The 20,859-nt window shown below is 48.1% G+C and overlaps 1 protein-coding gene across 1 annotated transcript in view; it reads left to right on the top strand.

Moving 5' to 3' along the window:
- Window positions 1-20,859, top strand: part of piezo1 (piezo type mechanosensitive ion channel component 1 (Er blood group)) — a gene marked incomplete at both ends in the record, with an annotated part of 61,855 nt that overhangs the window by 14,248 nt on the left and 26,748 nt on the right. Inside the window, 5 exons of the mRNA XM_084437384.1 lie at window positions 4,258-4,353; window positions 14,276-14,402; window positions 15,198-15,236; window positions 15,649-15,805; window positions 20,531-20,747. Of these exons, the coding sequence (XP_084293510.1) occupies window positions 4,258-4,353; window positions 14,276-14,402; window positions 15,198-15,236; window positions 15,649-15,805; window positions 20,531-20,747 (636 nt within the window). The remainder of the gene's footprint in view (window positions 1-4,257; window positions 4,354-14,275; window positions 14,403-15,197; window positions 15,237-15,648; window positions 15,806-20,530; window positions 20,748-20,859) is intronic.

Genomic DNA, 20,859 nt, shown 5'->3' with positions numbered 1-20,859 from the left:
CACGGCTGTGGCACGTCAGACCATCGCCGTGCCCAGCTTTTAGATATATCACCGATGCCCTTCAGTATTGGATAATCGCGTTTGAGTTGTTCCACCGGTGTGAGCATGGGCACATTAACGTCTATGTCGGATGACATGTTGGAATCCACGAAGATCGATAGACCGATAAAGACTCGAGACTATTATAAGCCTCTTAAGAATCTAACACTATAACATTTTTATCAATTATGTAATTAATAAAGAAATGAACACTCAATCACTCACGGACATAGGACACTTCTTGCTCTGACTAAACTTCCTAACCAGATATAATCTTGCTCAATCTCAACCCTAGTCTTCAGCACAGGGAGCGATCGGTCCCATTTAAGCACTTTTAATTGCTACAAATTAAAAACCACAAAGCCCGGTTTGACGCAAGCTTAGGGTATTGTGCACCAGAGGACAATCCCCTCATTAACCGCTGTATGCCAGAAAATAATAAATTAAAATAAAAAAGATTTTGACGTAGACATCGAAATGTCCACATCACTTTGCCTGTCAGCAAGATGAGTCCTACTGTCCGTCCACTCACAATCCTTTCACTCCACACACACACAATATGCAAAGCGTAATATATGTAGGTACGTCTATATCGCTCTACTAAAGCAAACCCTTAAACCAATGCTTATTCTATCAAAAACCAAGACACCTCTAAACCAGATATCCAACAGACCACCAATCACTCTAGACCAAAGCTCAACACCAAACCATCTACATCCATTTAACAATTAAACACCCTCAAAACCACTTATATCCAGTATCAAGTAGAATTATTATATATATAATACTTATAATAATAAAAAGTTGAATAACTATAAATAATTAACTTAAATTAATAAATTAAAATAAATTAAATATACTACAGAGGCACCAGGCCCACAGGGCGTACTGTCGGCCCACACAGGGCTAGGAGGCCCGGCCTCAGATGTTACCGGCAAGCTATCTATGGTCCAGACCACAGACCACAGACCACAGCTGACTCTACGAAGTTAATCATACTAAGTGTCTCAGATGATGTTTCTAATGTCTTCTTCAGAGAACAGAGAGACAGGGATCTCTCTCTCTCTCTCTCCCAATAGGCTCAACGGCTTCCAGCTAATAGTCCTGACATTTGAATGTCCGCTTCATAAATAGAAACCACTGAAGAGTAAGAGTTTGTCTCTGTATTTACTCTCAGTGGTGGGTGGGATTATTGCTATAGGAGAATGCGGTTGCTTCAAATAGACAGATGGGGTGTAGGAAAAACTGAGGTAGAGAAGGATATCACACACTGTTTTAATGCTCCTACAGATGGAACGGTATGAAAATTTCACATTACGATTATAGTGACCCAAATGATCACGGTTATCAGTATTATCACGGTATTGTTAAAATGTGCTGAAAATGTTCAAAAACTACTGATACACACACTGAGATCATTTCAAGTTTTATATTGAAAACCACAAATAAAATCAGCAGCACTGTGCACTTTTTGCTTGCATAAACATAAAAATAATGCGTCTTGGAGACTGTTGCTAACTTTAGTTGCAGCTGGACCGTATTTACAGTGAGTTTTTCAAAGTGACACAGTTTTAATTATAATTTTATCGCGATAAATTTAATCAAATTATATCGCGGTTTATCATTATACCGGTTATCATTACATCACTAAATGCTCCTAGCAAAAACCTCCCAAGTCCATTTGGGGCCTGTGTTATTGACAAACAGTCTTCCCACAGATTAAGTCATGTCTTTAGACTGAATGGAGCGCTGACCTAGGATCTACTTATATACTCTGATTCATTACGATCTAAAAGACAGCAACTGATCCCAGATCAGCACCCCACGCTCTGGAGCGTCTTTGTGAATATCCCCTGGGAAACTGGCAGCAGGCAGGGTTAGCAGTTTAGTCCAGATTTCTGGCTCCTCCCTCAAAAGACCTGCGACCACACAGCCCCTCCCCTCACCTCCCCAACTGTAACTATAGCTGTAGATAAGAAGTCTTCCTCCACCCTCTCCGTAAACACCGAGGACGAGGAGACTGACCTGCTCAATGGCCTTATTTAACAGAATCCTTTTGACCTCTGAAAAAGTGATGTTGAGGCGGGAGTTTATGTAGTTAAGGTGTGTATGCTATCCATCCAGAAACAGCTCAGCAGCTGTATAAAGGGGATGTTCTGTGAGGTGTTGAGAGAAAACGTTGGCACAAGCGTTTAGGGCAAATTAGAGGTTGACACTTAATTCAGTTGGATGTGGACTGACTATGAATGGCACCTCTACATAGGCCATTGGAATATAACACTCAAACGCACGCTCTCTCCCTCTCTCTCTCTCTCTCTCTCCCTCTCCCACTCACACACACACACACACACACATACACACACACACACACACACACACACACATATGTGTTCCTTGGAGGAGTGTCATGGCCACAGCTCTGCGGCACAATGTTGGTTTTTCCTATCCCGAATTACCATCATTTCCTGAATCCATCCGATGCACAGTGTGAGAGACTATGGACACGAGATGAAGAGATAGAGAGAGAGAGAGATAGAAAGAGAGAGAGAGGGAGAAAAGAACAAAGCTAGCGACATGTGGAGAGAGAGACAGCAGCGCGGCCGTGGAGGGAGGCCCGGCTGGCCGACCTGCTCCGCTGGCGGGGAGCGGAAACGCCGTTAGGAGCTCAGTCAGTCAGAGAGAGGCGGAGGGAGGGAGGAAAGAAGGGATGAAGAATGCCTCTGTGAACGAGTCACGGTGAAACCTTTTCTCCGAAACCTATTTGTCACCCACACGTGCATGCACACACACACAAACACCCCCACACACACACCCTGCACTCCCTCGCTGTATAAAATATGAGCTCTAACCATACGGAGGTCAACCTTATCCCATGATGGAGGGCAGGCCAGCCGCTAAATTAGCCTCAACCAACAAATCAAACCCTCGCTGTGCTGTTTCCTCTGTGGCTCTTCTCTTCCATGATCCAAAACTCCATTATTGTGTGTGTGTGTGTGTGTGTGTGTGTGTGTGTGTGTGCGCGCATGCGTGCACTTGTTACCATGTGTGTGTTTGTGTGAATCAGTGCTAGAGGGGTTTTGATCGAATCCCCAGTTTTCTCACAGGGAAGGCATTTTATCACTCCATAGGAGAAGTGAAGGAATAAAACTTTTTCTTCATCGCCACATTAGCGTTTTACACATGTTCATGTCACACCCATTACCTCATTCTAGCCGGCCGTTACCATGGCGATGCATACATTGAAACACAACACTGGCACGCTTGTCCCTCGAGGCTGTCAGCCAACCGGCAGCCAACGTCAGCCTAATGGATCCTTCTCACAGATTCTCTGGATAAGATCACTATGTACACAGGAGTAGATCCAGGACCTAGCGAGGTCTAGAAAGACATGACCGCAGAGCTGGCCTGATGAATGTCCCCGCGGGGCTGGCGTTACATGGGAGGATCTTTTTTCCTGTTGGAAGTAACCCACATGGAGGAGAGACAGGGAAACTGTTTGTGGGGAGACTCCCGTCTTACTCCACAATAACTGACCCAGGGGTAACGCAGAGGCTGTCCAGAGGAGGCTCCGGCACACGCTAGCTAGCTCACTCTCACCCACGGGACAAAGAGTGTCTTTGTTCCCCCGTCCAGGGTCCAATTATAGATCTATAGCTGACAGGCTAGTGGGCTGGACCCGGCCGGGCTGTGACAGAGACACGCCCTGGGCCCAATCATAGTGTTCGGTTACTGTACAGCACACTGGACTGGACTGGTCCTGGTCTGGACTGGTCTGGTCTGGACTGCACTGGACCCAGAGAAAAAGTTGAAAAAAAATTGCACCTGTACAAACACACACAAATTTAAATACAATCACAGCACCTGGTGTGTCATTATCATTATCATCGTCAGCATGAGAGGAATGTTTTTGTGCAGGGGCAGACCATGGGTGCCACGCAGGTGTGTTAACCTAGACCAGCTCTGTGTAACCCTAACCCTACACCTAACCCTTAACCTAGTCCAGCTCTGTGTAACCCTAACCCACACCTAGACCAGCTCTGTCGGGCCGCTGCGGAAAGTACTAGCCTTTACATGGTGTATGCCTTAACCCGATCAGCCACCGGGGGCGCCGGTTCTCCTGCCTACCAGACCGCTCAAAACTGCCTTGGATTGAAGTGTCTGAATGATCAATTAATGAATGCTAAATGATTAAGTTCTAATGTCTGTGTCTTTCCCCAGCCTGTCTGTTTCGCTACAATGCCCTGTCCCTGGTCTACCTGATCTACCTGCTGCTGCTGCCCTGGTTCCTGTGGCCCAACAAACACACTCTCCGAGGTAAGGCGGCCTGTCGTGCTCTGTCTGCGTGAGTGGATAGTTGGCAGGCTGGCTTGGTAGCTGTTTAGCTAGGCAGCTTCCTTATTGGCTGGCCAAATTGTCGGCTTGCCAGTGGTTGGATGGCCGACTAGTCTGTCTCTGTGTTTTTTGAATGGTAAATGGACTACACTTATATAGCACTTTTATCCAAAGCGCTTTGCAGTGACCTCTCATTCACCCATTCACACACGCGTGCACACACCTATGGCGACAGCTGCTATGAAAGGTCGACTCTACGATCATTGGACGACTCGCTCTACCTCCTCAGCTACAGCCGCCCCGACCTGTTATAATTATAGGTGAATATGCTGTGACGTGTGTTGGTTTGGTGGCATCATAGATGATTGAGTAACATTCTCAAGAAAAGCACTCGGTACAACATTTGGACATTGTTCTGTGGAAGGGTGGAGTAAGAAATGATTCAAAGGACCAGGCAGGAGGATTTAGCTCCAGTTGTCTCTCTAAGTCTAACTCCTCAGGGAAAACCACACAGCAGAGGGTTAAGCCTTTTTCCTACCCTGCTAAAGCAAGGCAAAGCCACCCCTTCTGGGTATCAGAGTCCCTGACTAGACAGACGTGTCCCTAGGTCAGGAGGTCAGAGAGAGAGCGCAGACCAACAGGAGGTCGGAGAGAATGGTCTGAGCATGTTTGGCCACATGTAAGCAACCCCGCAGGCCACCCAAGAAGAGGCTTCATAACTGGATTATATGGATCCTATGTGCTCTCTAGACAGCAACTTAATCTGAGGAATTACATTGACAATTCAGAGAGCTGGACTCCAAGCCACGAGTCATTATAATGCGATTATTTCCCAGCTCAGAAGCCATATCACAGGATTTTATTTCTCTGGGTGTTTGGGAGTTGATCCATCTGTCGCGACCCCTCAGGATTGGACAGCGATGACGCTCTATTTTCCATGAAAGATAATTTCCCGGTTCTGTCTGGTAATTTGTGTGTGATCATCTCCAGCGGACGGGATAGAGAGATGGTAGATGTAGTTGTTTTTTTAAGAGATGTACAGTAGGCCTACAGTATGTGTTACAAAGAATTCAGTTAATTTATGTCTCTGCCTTCTGATGAAAGACGGCATTGAGAACAGGAAATCAAATCAACAGAACAGGAAATAGTCTACACACAACCGGAAGAAAATTACAAATATGAAGTATTGGAAAGGATGGCTTGTGCCCAGCTAACCCCAAGTGGGCCCACTGATTTACACTATTTAAATGTTTCTTTAATTAAGACAGACACATTTATTCCATGCTTTCATTGTACAAAGTATTTCATTGTACGGTGTACATGGTAACCCCCTGTGGTATCATGGTAACACACACACACTCACTCACACACACACACACACACACACACACACACACACACACACACACACACACACACACTGCCCAACTGGACCCCCATGAGTCTTGTTTGTCCAATTTATCAACCGGTTCACGCTCCTGACGTCCGATGGGCCGTATCACTTCCTGGCTGTGAGGTCCGATGGGCCGTATCACTTCCTGTAGGACTGGGGAGGAATACGATAAGGCCTGGAGCCAATCAGAGGCTGTTCCTGTAGCCAATCAAAGGCTGTTCCTGTTAAACACAATACAGGAAACGCGCTCATTAAAGATAATTAAAAATCTGAATTATTTGGCGTCTCTCTCTTTGTTTCTTTTTCCTAACTGATGAAAGGTGTTTTAATTGTAACTGAGCCATTCTGCCCCCCCCCCCCCCCCTCTCTCTCCCACTCTCGTTCTCTTTCTCTATAAAACGGTGATATGATCAGCAGCGATAGCTGAGTCATACGGCTCTATTTCTGGGTGGATACAGGGCAGAGGTTGGAGTTAGGAGGAGATCTTAGTATGTCTGCTTGGGAGAGTTCTTGATGGTGGAAAACCCCAGAGTCTGCCAGGCTGTTTAAAAAACCACCGTGGACAGAGAACAGGATTAGCAGCTTTAATGGGAACCAGCTTTTCCCGGCCCAGAATCACCACTGTTCTTGGCCGGGCATGTGGAGCGACCAGATTTCTGTAATCACAGAGGAAGATGAGAGACAGGGATGGACAGAGAGAAGGTCAGATGAAGAGAGGGAGGGAGGGAGGGAGGGAGGGAGGGAGGGAGGGAGGGAGGGAGGGATGGATGGATGGAGAGTGTAACGGGAACGGAACAGTGACCGTATCCCTAGAGACTGACAAGAAAATGGAAGCTTCAATTTGCCTCTTCCACCAGACTTAAAACTCAGCCGACACACTCGTAGCCCATCCAAAAGACCCAGTGACTGTTTCCTCCCCTGAGGCCTGGCGATTGCGGAGGCTCAGTCTGCCAGCATTGGTCTTAACACCAACACTGACCTTAAATACCGTCTTCTGTATGGAATCGATCCTTTGTTGTTGTCTATTTAGGGTGTAAGTTGATACTCAGTTGACAGGACCTCACAGCCTGTAGTCCCCTGAAGAGAAGCCGCCTGGCATCATGGGTATAGGCACTACTGTATGAGACAGTAATAATCCTCAAACATAACCTCTCAGATATCACTTCCCTCCAGATATAATTTTCTCTCTCAGATATCACTTCCTTCCAGCTCAAATGTTTACTTGCTTAAGGTTGTCCGTCGGGTCCGATGACGATGACAGTCCTGCCTCGGCCACTTGAGAGTCTTCTTGTGGATGTGGAGCCCAATCAGTGATCCACACTGTCAGCCCCAGACAGAACAGGTGGGAGCCCTGACTGGGGCTGTGGATGTGGACCTGGCTTCATGTCTCCTTAGTCGCCTCCCGGACCGTCGGTCACCTCGGTCCTCCTCCGTCCTCCTCTGTCCTCCTCCACCTTTTGTCCTCCTTTTTGGCGGAGCTGCCGCCTGGTGGAGCGTTGAGCGTTGAGTCCCCTAGCTGGATCGCGTTCAGGCCGCACTTTTTCGTGGCGGTCTTCAGTTGGTCTTTGTAACTGGACATACAGCACCTGGCGTGGTAAGCTCTCTTTTGGCATCCAGATGATGAGAAAAATGGGTTCCTCTGTATAACTTTAGATTTTTTTGGTAGCTCTAATGTTTGTAACTTGTGAAATTATTACCGTCTTGTTTTTGTGTAACCTGTGATATTTAAATAAAGTTCTTTAAAAACCGAGGTTGGTTCTGCGTCGCGGTAGTCTCCATACTGATGCAGTTGGTCTTGCTGACTGTTTCATTAAGGGGCACTCAGTCACGCCAGGTTATCCTCATTGTAGACGTCATTGTGAAACGCTCTGATATGAAATACTTCTTACTCACTTGTGCAATACAGCACACAGACCTGATGAACTTAGGCAAGCCAATACGATAGTTACTGATCCCTCCCACGTTCTGCACTCTGAGTACCAGCTACCACCCTCTGGGAGGAGGTTTAGGGTTCATCCCTGCAGACTAAACAGACATGAGAATGCATTATCCCTGTCAGTAAAACATGTAAATAGCAGCAGATAAAGTCGTGACAAGACCAGGGGAAACAGCGATATGTTTATGTATAGGGGTATCTTCACATTGTAGGCCTGTTTGTATTGCGTACTGTATTTGAATTGTCTTATGTTTGTATGGATGCACTAGGCCACTTCTATGTACTGACACATTTGTAACTGTTGTTTCTTTTACGGTTGCAGCATGGGTGAAAGTCCAAGTCAAATATTCCATTTGTGGAACATTACAGTTCATCCTGATCTTGATCTTCAGGCTGACAGCCTTTTCAACAGAAAATTTTTCCACTAAAGGAAGACTAGTTCACTCTCCACTATCTAAATCCTGTTAGAATCTGGCCATGTTGTGACTTACCTGAGGGCAAATGTTGACCAGGTGTGTCTCTGGGGACATGCTGGCTTGGTGACTGTTTGTCAAGTGTACCCTGCCATTGTTGGGTGGGAAATTGGGAAAGTTATTGTTTTGAGCTTTGACTCTGGCATTGTTGGTGTCACGTCTAATCTCTTCCCCCCCGTGTATTCAGACCTCTGTGGCTGGTCTCACGTCTAATCTCTTCCCTAATCTGTTTTCACACCTGCTGTCGTCTACCAAACATCCCTTCCTGAGGCACCCATCCATCCATCCATCGTCATCCGCTTATCCGGGGTTGGGTCGCGGAGGCAGCAGTCCAGCAGGGGGCCCCAGACATCCCTTTCCCTAGCAGCATCAACCAGCTCTGTCTGGGGAATCTTTAGTCGCTCACAGGCCAGTGCGGAGATGTAGTCCCGCCACCTGGTCCTGGTTCTACCCCACGGCCTCCTCCCAGCCGGACATGCCTGGAACACCTCCCTAGGGAGGCGCCCAGGAGGCATCCTCACTAGATGCCCGAACCACCTCAACTGGCTCCTTTTGACGCAAAGGAGCAGCGGCTCTACTCCGAGTCTCTCCCGGATGACTGAACTTCTCACCCAATCTCTCAGGGAGACCCCAGCCACCCTCCGGAGAAAACTCATTTTGGCCGCTTGTGGGGTGGGGACGAAGATAGACTGTTAGATCGAGAGCTTTGCCCTGTTCTGAGGCACTCTTTAGCAGTATTTACACATAAACACAACACACCCTTTACAGCAGACAGCGCTTAAGGACAATGAAGATTACATATACAGTACTGTATGTCTTATCAGGCATTTTTTGTTTGTCTTTTTCTGAAGGGACAGCTATAGGCTGTCGTATGGCTCTCAAAAGAGCCAAATCCCAACTGTCACAAATTATCATGGCTGATGAGATGAGAGTGTGCGAGGGAGATGGCTTAAACTAACCTCACTGCCTTGTAAAGACTTGCATCTGGGCTACTCTCTCTGAATGAAGGAAAAGTGTATTTGACAGTTAGTTTACCACTTGTTTACCAGTTCTGTTCCAAAACCGGATCACTGTTTTTTAAGCAAAAACAAGACCTTTCAACAGATCTTCATTCAAATTCTGGTCTTACGCATTTGTCTTTTCCTTAGTCTGGTGAAACGGTGCTACTGCCATTAGACATTAGGTAAGAAGCAGAGAGAGTGTACAGTTTCAAGGCATCTGTAAAGCATTGCAGTAATGTAGGTAAATTCATCACTGTCTGGATAATATGTTACATGTAACTCACACTAGAAACCTCAGATTCTTTCCACACATAAATCCTGCTTAACCAGCTGGCTATCCCTGACCCTAGCCCTCCTTGTGTGTGCGTGTGCGTGTGCGTGTGCGTGTGCGTGTGTGTGTGTGCGTGTGCGTGCGCATGCCCTCTTGTATGTGTGTGTGTGTGTGTGCGTGCATGTGTGTGTGTGCGTGCCTGTGTGTGTGTGTGTGTGAGAGAAAGAGAGAGACAGAGAGAGAGAGAGACAGTGTAAGGTTGTGTGAGATTGTCAGTGGGCTATATGAGTGTGTGAAAGAAGTCCAGTATGTACAGTACCTCATGGTCAGATCAGAGCTCGTCCTGTATGTGGAGATGAGTGGCGGAGTGTGCTCCGGCTCTAAGAGGAGCATGGTGTCAGACTGTTATGCAGTCCGGGGGCGAGCCTCTTCCTCCCTGGGGTGTGTCTGCTATGTGCCCTCTGCTCTGGAACTGGAACAGGGATTCCACACGGCCGTGCTACCCCAGAGCCCCTCTTACGTCAACGCCTGTTCTTCTCTCCTCCTCTCACACCCACACTGCTCGGCCAGAGAGGACCGGATGTGTGACCCTTGACCCTTGACCACCCCCCCACCCAGTGGGATGCTTATTGGCGAGGAGGACAGGCTGTGCCATCTCAACACGGAACGCGGCGGAACAACACAAAAGTCCATGTAGCGGAGGTGGTTTGGAACCTGGCTTGTGCAGTGTTATAAATTTGCCCGGTGTGAGACAAATGTTGCCCTTTAGACTTCAAGAATGCGATTCCGCTCTAACGGTCGATATTTTGGTCGACCTCAAGCTCTCTCTCCCCGTCTCCCTCCATCTCTCATGCCGTACACAAGGGCTGCGGTGTGGGCCGGAGATGCTATGTATATTTCCACCGGAGAGAGGTGTTAGGCCTCGCCCCACGCCTGGGTCCACAGTGCCCTCTTTGACCCAGCCACACCCTCCTCCTCCCTGGACCGTTGGACCGTGGTGTCCGGTGATGTGGCCCCGCTGCCCTGCTCAAAAACAGGCAGTGTTTACCCCTCTGCCGTCCTCCGCTGGACGTCTGGGAGGTGCTGGAAAAACAAGCAGATTAATCTCTGGTCCTCTTCTTAAGACAGGTTCCTTTTATAAATCTTGGAAATTGAATGAAAGGTAATTTCATTTTACATTTTTTGATTTAGATTTTTCCACGATAAAATGACGACCAAATACTCAGCAGTGTAATGTTAATTTGAGCGTCTGGCACTGAGGTAACGTCTCTAGGAAAAAAACTGAATCATGTTCTGTTTCCAGGTTGTGAGAATTTAACATTCCCCCTGAGTCTGTGTTTTCAGCTACTCTCGGTCTACACAATCGTTGAGAATGAATAATCTGGAGCAGCCAGATTACTACAGGATGACCCACAGGGACAAGCTGCGAAAGTCCTGTGGCGTTTTTAGCTGCCCCAGTGTAAAACATAACACCCTCCTCTTTAACTCTGTTTTTCTTTCCATGGAGGCTCAGGCCTCGTTCAGAACTCCACGCCCCCTCCCTCCCTGCCTGACTCTGAGAGCCGGCCTGGGACCGGGTCAGGTGCTGCTACAGCCGTCACACCGAGACTTGTTAAAACAATGTCCGCCGCCCAGCTTGTTAAGTCGAAGAATTCCTGCTGGTTATGGTGGAAAATCCCGCGGTATGCTCTCTATCGCCTCTCCTCACCTCAGGCCTCCGCAGATTTGAGTCTGCGTCTGTTGACGACAGGCGTGGGCGAGGCCGGGAAGGGGGTGGGGGGGGGGTTGCCAGCTTACACGGGTTTCACAGACGCCGGCCTCGTGGGGGGAGGTTCACGCCCGTGGCCGAGAGGACCGTCTGGAAAGACAAACACGGCCCGTGAATGGTCTTGCACGGGAGCCAAGATCCTAATTTTAAACTACATTACCCAACGGCCGTCTGACCACACACAGTCTTGATGTGAGACTTGTACTAATGGCTGCTATTCCTGTATACTCACAGGTCTGACTTAATAGATGAGCCGACTGTGGATGTTAAAGCTGTAGGACTCATCTTCACCCAGACATCCCATCTCGTTAAATCACTCCTGAGTGCAGCCTTCTAATGGGTTCTGGGGAGAGGAGTTGCCCGGCGCCATCTCTGCTCTTGTAAAATGTTAATTTTTACGAGCTCCTAATTTTTATGGGATCAGCGGAATGGCCCTTACCATTCCTGCTGGGTCCTCGGAATGGGAGACAGCAGACCAGATTACATGGTCGGTGTAATTACAGCATGAATACAGGTGTGTGTGCGTGCAACCGTGTGTGTGTATGTAAGTTGGCGATGGTGTATTTTAAGGTTAGTGTAGTGTTAAGGCTAAATGCAGAGCTATGCACACATGGGAAACCCCAGCAGCCTGTAGGTCACAGAGGTCCACAGCTCCTCAGGTGAACTCTGATTGGTCTCTAAGGTCAGAACAGTGAAAATCTGCAGCTTCAAGCTGGGCCAGATGTGGAGGCACAGAACAGTTAGAGCTGACTTTTAAAGTCATAAAGCCAGAGTAGTTAGCCATGATGTAGTCTCGCGATGCCAGACTTTCGAGATCTCCGCCTCCGACTGAGCACAGCGCTTAGAGACTGACTCATGAGTCTCGCCATGATGAAATGACATCAGACTTTCCATTGGGAAGGGGGTGGAGGCAGGAGGTCGGAGGTGGCAGGGCAGCGTTAAAGGAGTAAGGGGGGGGGACTGAGGGGAGGTCAAAATAAAGGTCATTAGATCTGTTCTGTGAAAAGTGAAAAACGTATTTTTAATGTACATGCTCTAGTTCTCTCTCCCTCTCACTCCCTCTCTCTCTCCGCTTATGCACACGCACACACACCAACACACACACAGGAGCTCACACACAGGCTAGAGTTGCAGTTCAGGGCGGCATGTCTGTAAATCAGGGTGAAGATGGCGTCAGGCAGAGAGCCTGGCAGGCTGACGTGTCACATTGCATAAGTTTTACTCCTCTTATGGACCTATCCCATCTTTCAACACTTGAGTGTGTGTGTGTGTGTGTGTGTGTGTGTGTGTGCGTGTGTGTGTGTGTGTGTGTGTGTGTGTGTGTGTGTGTGTGTGTGTGTGTGTGTGTGTGTGTGTGTGTGTGTGTGTGTGTGTGTGTGTGTGTGTGCACGCGCGTGTGTGTGTTGCATATTAGCCATATCATTTAACACACACAAACACACACATGCATGCACGGGTCTGAGAGAAATGGATGACATTTATAAACCTTGTCATTTCTCCCCCTCTCTCTTCCTCTCTCTCTGTGGTGGAAATATAAACATGTTGAGCACAGAGACGGCCTGTGATGGGACCACAGCTGGAAGGGAGCAAAGTACCAGCTCAAACTCATGCTTCACATGCAGCTCACATCAGAGTTGCTGATGGGGTTGATGTGACAAAAAGAAACAGATGAGAATATTTTTTACCTTGAATGGAATAGTTTACAGTAGTAGGCTTATGGCAAAGAAGGATGATTCCCCCCTGCTGGTCCCATATTCACAAAGCGTCACTGGAGTGCTGATCTAAGATCAGGTCCCAGACTGTTCATACACTGATTCAAAAGGCACAACTGATCCTAGACCACCCGGGTCTATGCAGGGCCATGTTGGGCTGGTGTTATACCTGGTGCAGACTGTGTTTCAGAGGTAGCCTGGCTTCAGCCCCTGAATTTGACATTTCAAAATGTGATTTAGGGTTTGGAAAGGGCTCTCGTCCAGAGTAATCTCTCAGTCAGAAATTCTCTGTCTCTCAGTGTCCTTTGAATGTGATTGGTTAGGGGGTAAACTAATTGCTGAGGACTCCTTCGGTAACGCCCATCTCGGAAAATGGCTGCAATGGGAGCCTGTTCAGACTGAATAACGAAGTGAAACAAAATGCTGATTGAGTCTGAGTGTCAGGCTATTTCATAGGAGGAATCAGGAGCGGGCCTGTGAAAGAGTTACATCCTGTCTGATATAATTAAGGGGGGGGGGGCACAAGCTGCAACCAGCTGTTAACCTACCCCTCGACCGGCCGCAGAGAAAAACACTTCTATAAAACTCCATCGGAGCGCAGCCTCCAGCGCTGATTACGCCATCTTGGATCTGCTCGTCTCCAGCGACCAGACTACTCCTAACAAGAACGTCTCCCATAGTTCCACTGGGCACTGCTGCTTTCGCTGGCAGTGAAGTGAAGATGGCGCTAGCTGTTCTAAACTGGTAGGGGGCGTTTTTACTGGGCGTGCCACTGTATGCAAATACCTCGACACGTGCACTTGGTTTAGTTCACCGGGAACGATGAAACCACAGGAGGTACATCAAATTTGAAAAGCACACATTTGAAAAATATTTTCAGTATTTGATTCGTATGTTTGACTCAGGTTTGGCACCTCCTCCTCCTCCAGCCTCAGGCGTCCACTGCAAATCTGGCGGCAGATGTCTGACCTGAGCAGGGAAATGCTAGAACATCATGAATTTCATCAGGTTATAAATGATAATCCACCCCCCCTCTCTCCCTCCCTCCCTCCCTTCCTTCCTTCCTTCCTTCCTTCCTTCCTTCCTTCCTTCCTTCCTTTCTTCCTTCCTTCCTCCCTTTCTCCCTTTCTCCCTTCCTTCCTTCCTTCCTCCCTTTCTCCTTCCCTCCCTCCTTCCTTCCTTCCTTCCTTCCTTCCTTCCTTCCTTCCTTCCTTCCTTCCTTCCTTCCTTCCTCCCTCCCTCCCTCCCTCCCTCCCTCCCTCCCTCCCTCCCTCCCTCCCTCCCTCCCTCCCTTCCTTCCTTCCTTCCTCTATCTACCTCCTACCCTCCCTCCCTCCCCTCTCCTCTCAGGACATACAGGTCGGTTTATCAAAGCTCTGTTCTGCACCAATCTCCTGTTCCTGCTGGCCCATGTCTGCTTCCAGATCTGCCTCTACACCCTCCCCGGCCTGGACCAGGCCCTCGGACACAACTGTGAGTACACACACACACACACACACACACACACACACACTTTTGGATAATAATAATTTATGCATCTCAACATTTACATTGTTTCATCGCCAGGTTTTATTCAACAATCCAGCAATTCAGTCTCAGTTATAAAACAAAGGGTCTTCGCCGTCTCTCTCTCTCTCTCTCTCTATATATATATATATATATATATATACAGTATGTGTACAGTATGATAAATGAAGCTACTCCTACAGGCAAGATCTAAACAGTGGCGTGCTCAGTATGTCCCAGCAGGGCCCGTGTGGACCCCGTCTAGACGCCCCGCCAGGCCACTCATGATTGACGGGTTTTGACATGTTAGGTCCAGCTCAGTCGCGGTCCGTCTCCCGCTCTGTCATTAGCCGGCCTGGAATGCTAGCAGGGCCGTGTGTGGAGGCACCGCACAGCAGAGACGCAGTTCGTGGCGAGCCAGGACTTTATTTCGGCTTCGGGGCGCCTCGAGCGGTGCGGCTTTGGAAGTCCTGTTCCAGTTTGTGTCCCATGGTCCTCAGAGCCGGCCTGTAATACCACCAAGATGCCTTCCTCCCAGAACTGAAAGCCCATGGGAAGGATGCATTGGCAATGACCCCCCCCCCCCCCCCCCCCCCCCCCACACACACACACACAGACAAACACATGAGGATAAATACGGTTTATAAATACGGCAGTTTACAATGCCCCCCCCCCTCCCACACACACACACACACACACTCTCTCACACATGGTCTCTCTATCTGTTTATCTCTCTAACTAACACCCTCTGTGTGTCCGCAGGCAGCTCCTGGGAGACTCTCTCCAGACTTGTTGGAGTGTCCAGGTATGTCAGCTATGCCTGGGGGCTGCCGGGATCTGGGTCTGGGTCTGGGTCTGGGTCTGGGTCTGCCTCCGGTCTGGTCTGGCTCTGGTCTGGCTCTGGGTCTGGCTCCACTGCTAATGAAGATAATCTCTATTGCGTGGATCATTAACTGAAAGAGTTGATTGAGTTTCCTGCTAACGGTGGCTTCGCCCCCTAAAGCTTTATCAGTTCTCTCTCCATTCATTCATCAGTTGTCAGTTCTTCCCACAAAGTTCTGCTCGTTCACACCACTGTCTGCTTTCTAGATGCAAGCGTATCAAGTATGCACTAACACAGCCCAGACCACCTTACTAACTTTCGCCCTAAATAGATACTTCCTTCCCTCTCGTTCTGGTGACCTTTGACCCTACCTGTGTGTGACGGTGACCTCCAGGCTGCCGCTGGATGACCCCTGGAGCGTGCTCCGGCTGCTGATCCCTGACCTGGTCGTGTTCCTGGTCTCCTTGGTGACCCTGGTGGTGTGTGGCCGTCTGGTGAGGAGGGGGTACGAGGTGGTCGTCGCGCCCCCGGACTCAGGCTCTCTACAGGGGGTAAGTCGAGAGACACATGCCCTCTCTGGCCTGGTTCTCCATCCGTTAGTTCGGAGTCTATAGGCTTTGAGGGGAATCTCACAAAAATAGTTAAAGTCACACAGACCTTAAAAGAAACTGGAGTGTAGAATTGTAAAGCAGTTACATAAACTACTTAAACTCATTGGTGAGTTTCAGGAACAGCCTTGTGTTTTTAGTGTCCTGTTAGACAAACGTGCATATCATCTGGAGCCCAAACGGCAGTGAGAGAGTTAAGACATTCCCCTGACCGCTCTGAGCAGTCAGGGTGTGGAAATAGTGAATACTCTCCCTCTGTGTGTCATTAAAGCATTCTCAAGCCTACACACACACACACATACACACATAAGGGCATACACATGTGCACACACGCATGCATGCTAACACACACACACACACACACACACACACACACACATACTTTCATACTTTTATGGCAATTGTTCCTGGGTGTCTCTCAGTGAGTCAGATAGGACTCAAGGTGCTTGTCATATCTGTCTAATCAGTGAGTGTGATTGAAAATATGGCTGTCAGCCCTGGATGATATAATTTTGCAAATACTGTCATAACAAAAGCTCACGAGGAAAGTATCTGCACCACATGATTCCATGAAAGGCAATCTTTGTTATGGAGTGGTCATACTGTATAATGGATGATGTGTGTGGTGCGTGCGTGCGTGTGTGCGTGTGCATGTGTGTGTGTGTGTGTGTGTGTTGCGTAACCACTCCTGGCTGGAACACAATGATGAAACAGAAGAAACAGGGCATGGAGTCAAACATTTTAATACTGCGTTTTGAGTCAGCATTAGCCTAGCTGTTGACAGTATTCTGTATTTAATGATACTGTGTTGTGAGTCAGTATGTATTCTAGCTGTTGACTGTTCTGTATTGTGTGTGTGGTGTGTGTGTGTGTGTGTGTGTGTGTGTGTGTGTGTGTGTGTGTGTGTGTGTGTGTGTGTGTGTGTGTGTGTGTGTGTGTGTGTGTGTGCGCGTGTGTGTGTGTGTTGTTGTGGTGTTAGTTACTGGGGTGGACAGGGAGACAGGGTGAGGTCATCATAGGAGGATTTCCTAGGGGGTTGTATGGTGACAGAGAAGACTATTGTCCTTGAGCTCAGGAGGTTTCCCTCTTTCTTTCTCTCTCTCCCTCTCTCCCTCTCTCCCTCTCTCCCTCTCTCTCTCTCTCTCTCTCTCTCTCTAACTCTAATTCCTCACCCCCCAAGGCCAGTCTCGCCAGCCAATCAGTCTGTCTGCTAGTGAAAGTGATTTTCTGCTCTCCTTCTGTTGACTGTCTCAACCACTCTCTTTCTCAAGCCCTGTCATTTCCCTCTGTTGCCAGAGTAACCTCCCCAACAAACACAGAACACAGACAGCCCCCAATCTGGTTCACGAGAGAAAGGTGGAAAATCGGCTATTGCTGGATTCATCACCAACACAACCAAAACACAACCCTAGCATAACCCTAATACGACCATTTGACAACCATGAAACAATATACAACCTAAACACAACCAAAACACAAACCAAACATGACTGTGTCAACCAGGTGACTGGTCTATGGCTGGAAACAGTTGAAAACCGTACTGTAGCAAACAAGTGTGTTTTATTCTCAGTTGTTTCCTCTCTGGTCTCTGTTTTCTGGTCTCTCTGGTTTCTCTGGTCTTTCTGTCTCTGTTTTCTGGTCTCTCTGGTTTCTCTGATCTCTTTGTCTCTCTGTTTCTCTGGTCTCTGGTCTCTCTGTCTTTGTTTTCTGGTCTCTCTGTTTCTCTGGTCTCTCTGTTTCTCCGGTCTCCCTGTTTATCTGGTCTTTGTTTCTCTGGTCTCTCTGGTCTCTCTGGTCTCTCCTTCTCTGTTTCTCTGGTCTCACTGTCTCTATGTTTCTCTGGTCTCTCTTTTTCTCTGCATGGTCTCTCTCTCTGGACTCTCTGTTTCTCTGGTCTTTCTGTTTCTCTGGTCTCTGTTTCTCTGCATGGTTTCTCTCTGGACTCTATTTCTCTGGTCTCTCTGTCTCTGTTTCTCTGGTCTCTCTGTCTTTGTTTTCTGGTCTCTCAGTTTCTCTGGTCTCTCTGTGTTTCTCGTCTCCCTGTTTCTCTGATCTATGTTTCTCTAGTCTCTGTCCTGGGCTAGTCATCCGCCCTGGGCCAGTCATCCGCCCTAGGCCAGTCATCCGCCCTGGGCCAGTCATCCGCCCTGGGCCATACTGCACCACTCCCATGCTGTGGTGTTAAAACCTGCTGTACACATAAACAATCACACTCTCACAACCTCCCTGGGATATGGTTGTAATGTTGTGACCACACCGTTTTGTGGTTGTCTGTGTATGTGTGTGTGTGTGTGTGCATGTGTGCGTGTGTGTGTGTGTGTGTGTGTGCGCGCGCGCACACGCTCGTGTGTGTATGTGGGTGTGTTTGTGGTGGAGAGCTAGCCCCAGCTAGAGACAGAGACGACAGGCATTTGATGTGGTAAGTTGCCAGGGGGACTAATTGGCCCCATCTGGGGGAACAACAGGGTGCATCTCAATACTATACAGCAGTTTCCTTCCTTGCCCAAAATCTCCTTACCTAGAATACACCGAAGGGAAGATACAGGATATGGTAGATGGTAAATGGACTGCACTATAGCGCTTTTATCCAAAGCGCTTCACAATGGCCTCTCATTCACCCATTCACACACCTATGGCGGCAGCTGCCATGCAAGGTGCTAGCCTGCTGATTGGGAGCAATTTGGGGCTCAGTGTCTTTCCCAAGGACACTTTGACATGTGGACAGGAGGATCCGGTATTGGAACCGCTGACCCTACGATCGTTGGACGACTCACTCTACCTCCTGAGCTACAGCCGCCCCGCCATATGGTTGATGATAACCTGTTCTGTCGCTATCTTATCCACACCCACCCACACACACACAGACACACACACACGCCGGGCCTGGTGGAGGGACTGCGCCATGTGTTGCATGTCACTGTGACGCTCACTGTGACTGACTGTCTGCCGATGCTTGTTAGCAGTGTGTTTATGAGATTATGTGAGGGTGTGTGTGTGCGTGTGTGCGTGTGTGCGTGTGTGTGTGTGTGTGTGTGTGTGTGTGTGTGAAGGTGTTTCCACACAATTATAGCGCAGACCGTTTACAGGTACAGTGGGTTCCATTACTATATTCGCACACCCATTAGTGCACAGAACCATTACTGCGCAATTAGTGACATAAATACTGCTTTAAACTTTACCAAACAAACTTGTTTCACAGACACTTCTTTAATTTTGTTTTTGACGATTTTAGGGTGATGTTTATGTAAAAGGACAGTGCACTAAACTATCCCACAAGGACAGAAGGACACATGACATTTAGTTTAAGTATTAGATTTGTTATTTTCAATAAAATATAGAATATTATTTGCATATTGCATTTATTAAGATTTTTAAATGATACAGTAGAGCAGGTAACTATCAGACGAGGACAAAAAATGGCACTTAGTTTAAATATGTGTGTGTGTGTGTGTGTGTGTGTGTGTGTGTGTGTGTGTGTGTTTGACTCATACAGTACACCCTTGTGTATGAGTATATCCTCATCTATCAGACCACCCTGAGTTAGATGTTGCCCTCGTTGCCAAGGTGATGATCTGGGAAGGGGTGCATGTGTGATCCCAGCCATCCATCAGCCTCAGTATCAGGGGATCGCTCTACAAATATAGCTGTGAGAGCTGCGAGAGACCCAGTCTGATTACACACTATACACACACTCCCGGTGATCCTTCTGAAAGTGTGAAACGTGACAGGAGTTCACCAACGCCCTTTGTGTGTTGAGCAGTACTGAACACAGTCCACCGGTAGAACGTGACAGCGCTATCGCTCCGTGCGATATCATGATGAATGAGTAACGCATGTTCTGTATGTACTGTAGGCAATCTAGACACAACACTACATAACAGTAGCATGACGTACAGTAGGGTCGATACTGTAGATATAGAAACCACGACTAGTTTGTTCTTTACAGCACCGCAGGGTTTTCGTTACAGTAACATGATATTTTGATTTGATTTATTTGTCAGAAAGGGCAGAACACATTGTTAAAAGATGTAGGAACATACAGTATGTGTCTTTGACAAGGATAGACGTGATAAAGTCCAGGACTTATTTCCATCGTGGTCCCTGGTGACCATCAAACAACACGCTACATTCAATTTACAGTAACGGATACGGTACACCATTTACACTTATGCCACAATCAATTTATTTATTTAATTTAAAACAATTTATACATATGGTTCACATTAATACACAGCTAAAATCTGCTATCGGGCTGTCGTTATTTTGAGATCCTATCTAACAGCCTCTGTTTGACCTTTTCCTTAAAAACCCATGTGTTTGGCACATTTTTAATATGGAGAGTCAGTTAGTTCGACTCTGTGGCGCCAGCATAAATAAAACAGTCCCTACGATCATTCATGATTCCACATCTTTAAAAGTTCAGGCTAGCTGCTCTAGTGTTATGATTGTGAACGTCCACTGTGCTCTTAAAATAGCTGTCTAAATAGCTATGGGTTCTGCCATTTAAAATCCTATGGACCACGCTGATACAGATCGAGTTGAATCAAGGACATGTTTGATCTGGAGCTGGGTGTTGTGGTGGGTTAGGGGTTAGGGTCAGGGGTTAAGGGCTAGGGGTGTGTGATGGGTCCGTCTCTGACCGAGGCTGCGTGCGTCCTTTCCTCTCAGCTCGAGGACGGGCCGGAGCTCAAGGCGGAGGATGACGAGGAGGAGGAAGAGGAGGGTGAGGACGAGGAGGAGGGCAGGTCGTCTCCCGGCGACCCCGAGGAGCAGCTCTCCGCAGCATCGCGTGCCAAACAGCTGGCAGAGCGCCTGAGAGCCACGGCCCGGAAGGTTCTACGAGACCTGGGGCGCATCCTGGCCATCACTCTGTTGGCCCTGGCCGGTACGACCTGTGTGCGTGTGTGTGTGTGTGTGTGTGTGTGTGTGTGTGTGTGTGTGTGTGTGTGTGTGCGTGCGCGTGTCTGTGCATGTGTGTGTTTGCACTGTCAACAACC

This window comes from Borostomias antarcticus (assembly GCF_949987555.1).
Source record: "Borostomias antarcticus genome assembly, chromosome: 4".
NCBI lineage: Eukaryota > Metazoa > Chordata > Actinopteri > Stomiiformes > Stomiidae > Borostomias > Borostomias antarcticus.
This window is presented reverse-complemented; position numbering and strand designations above follow the sequence as displayed.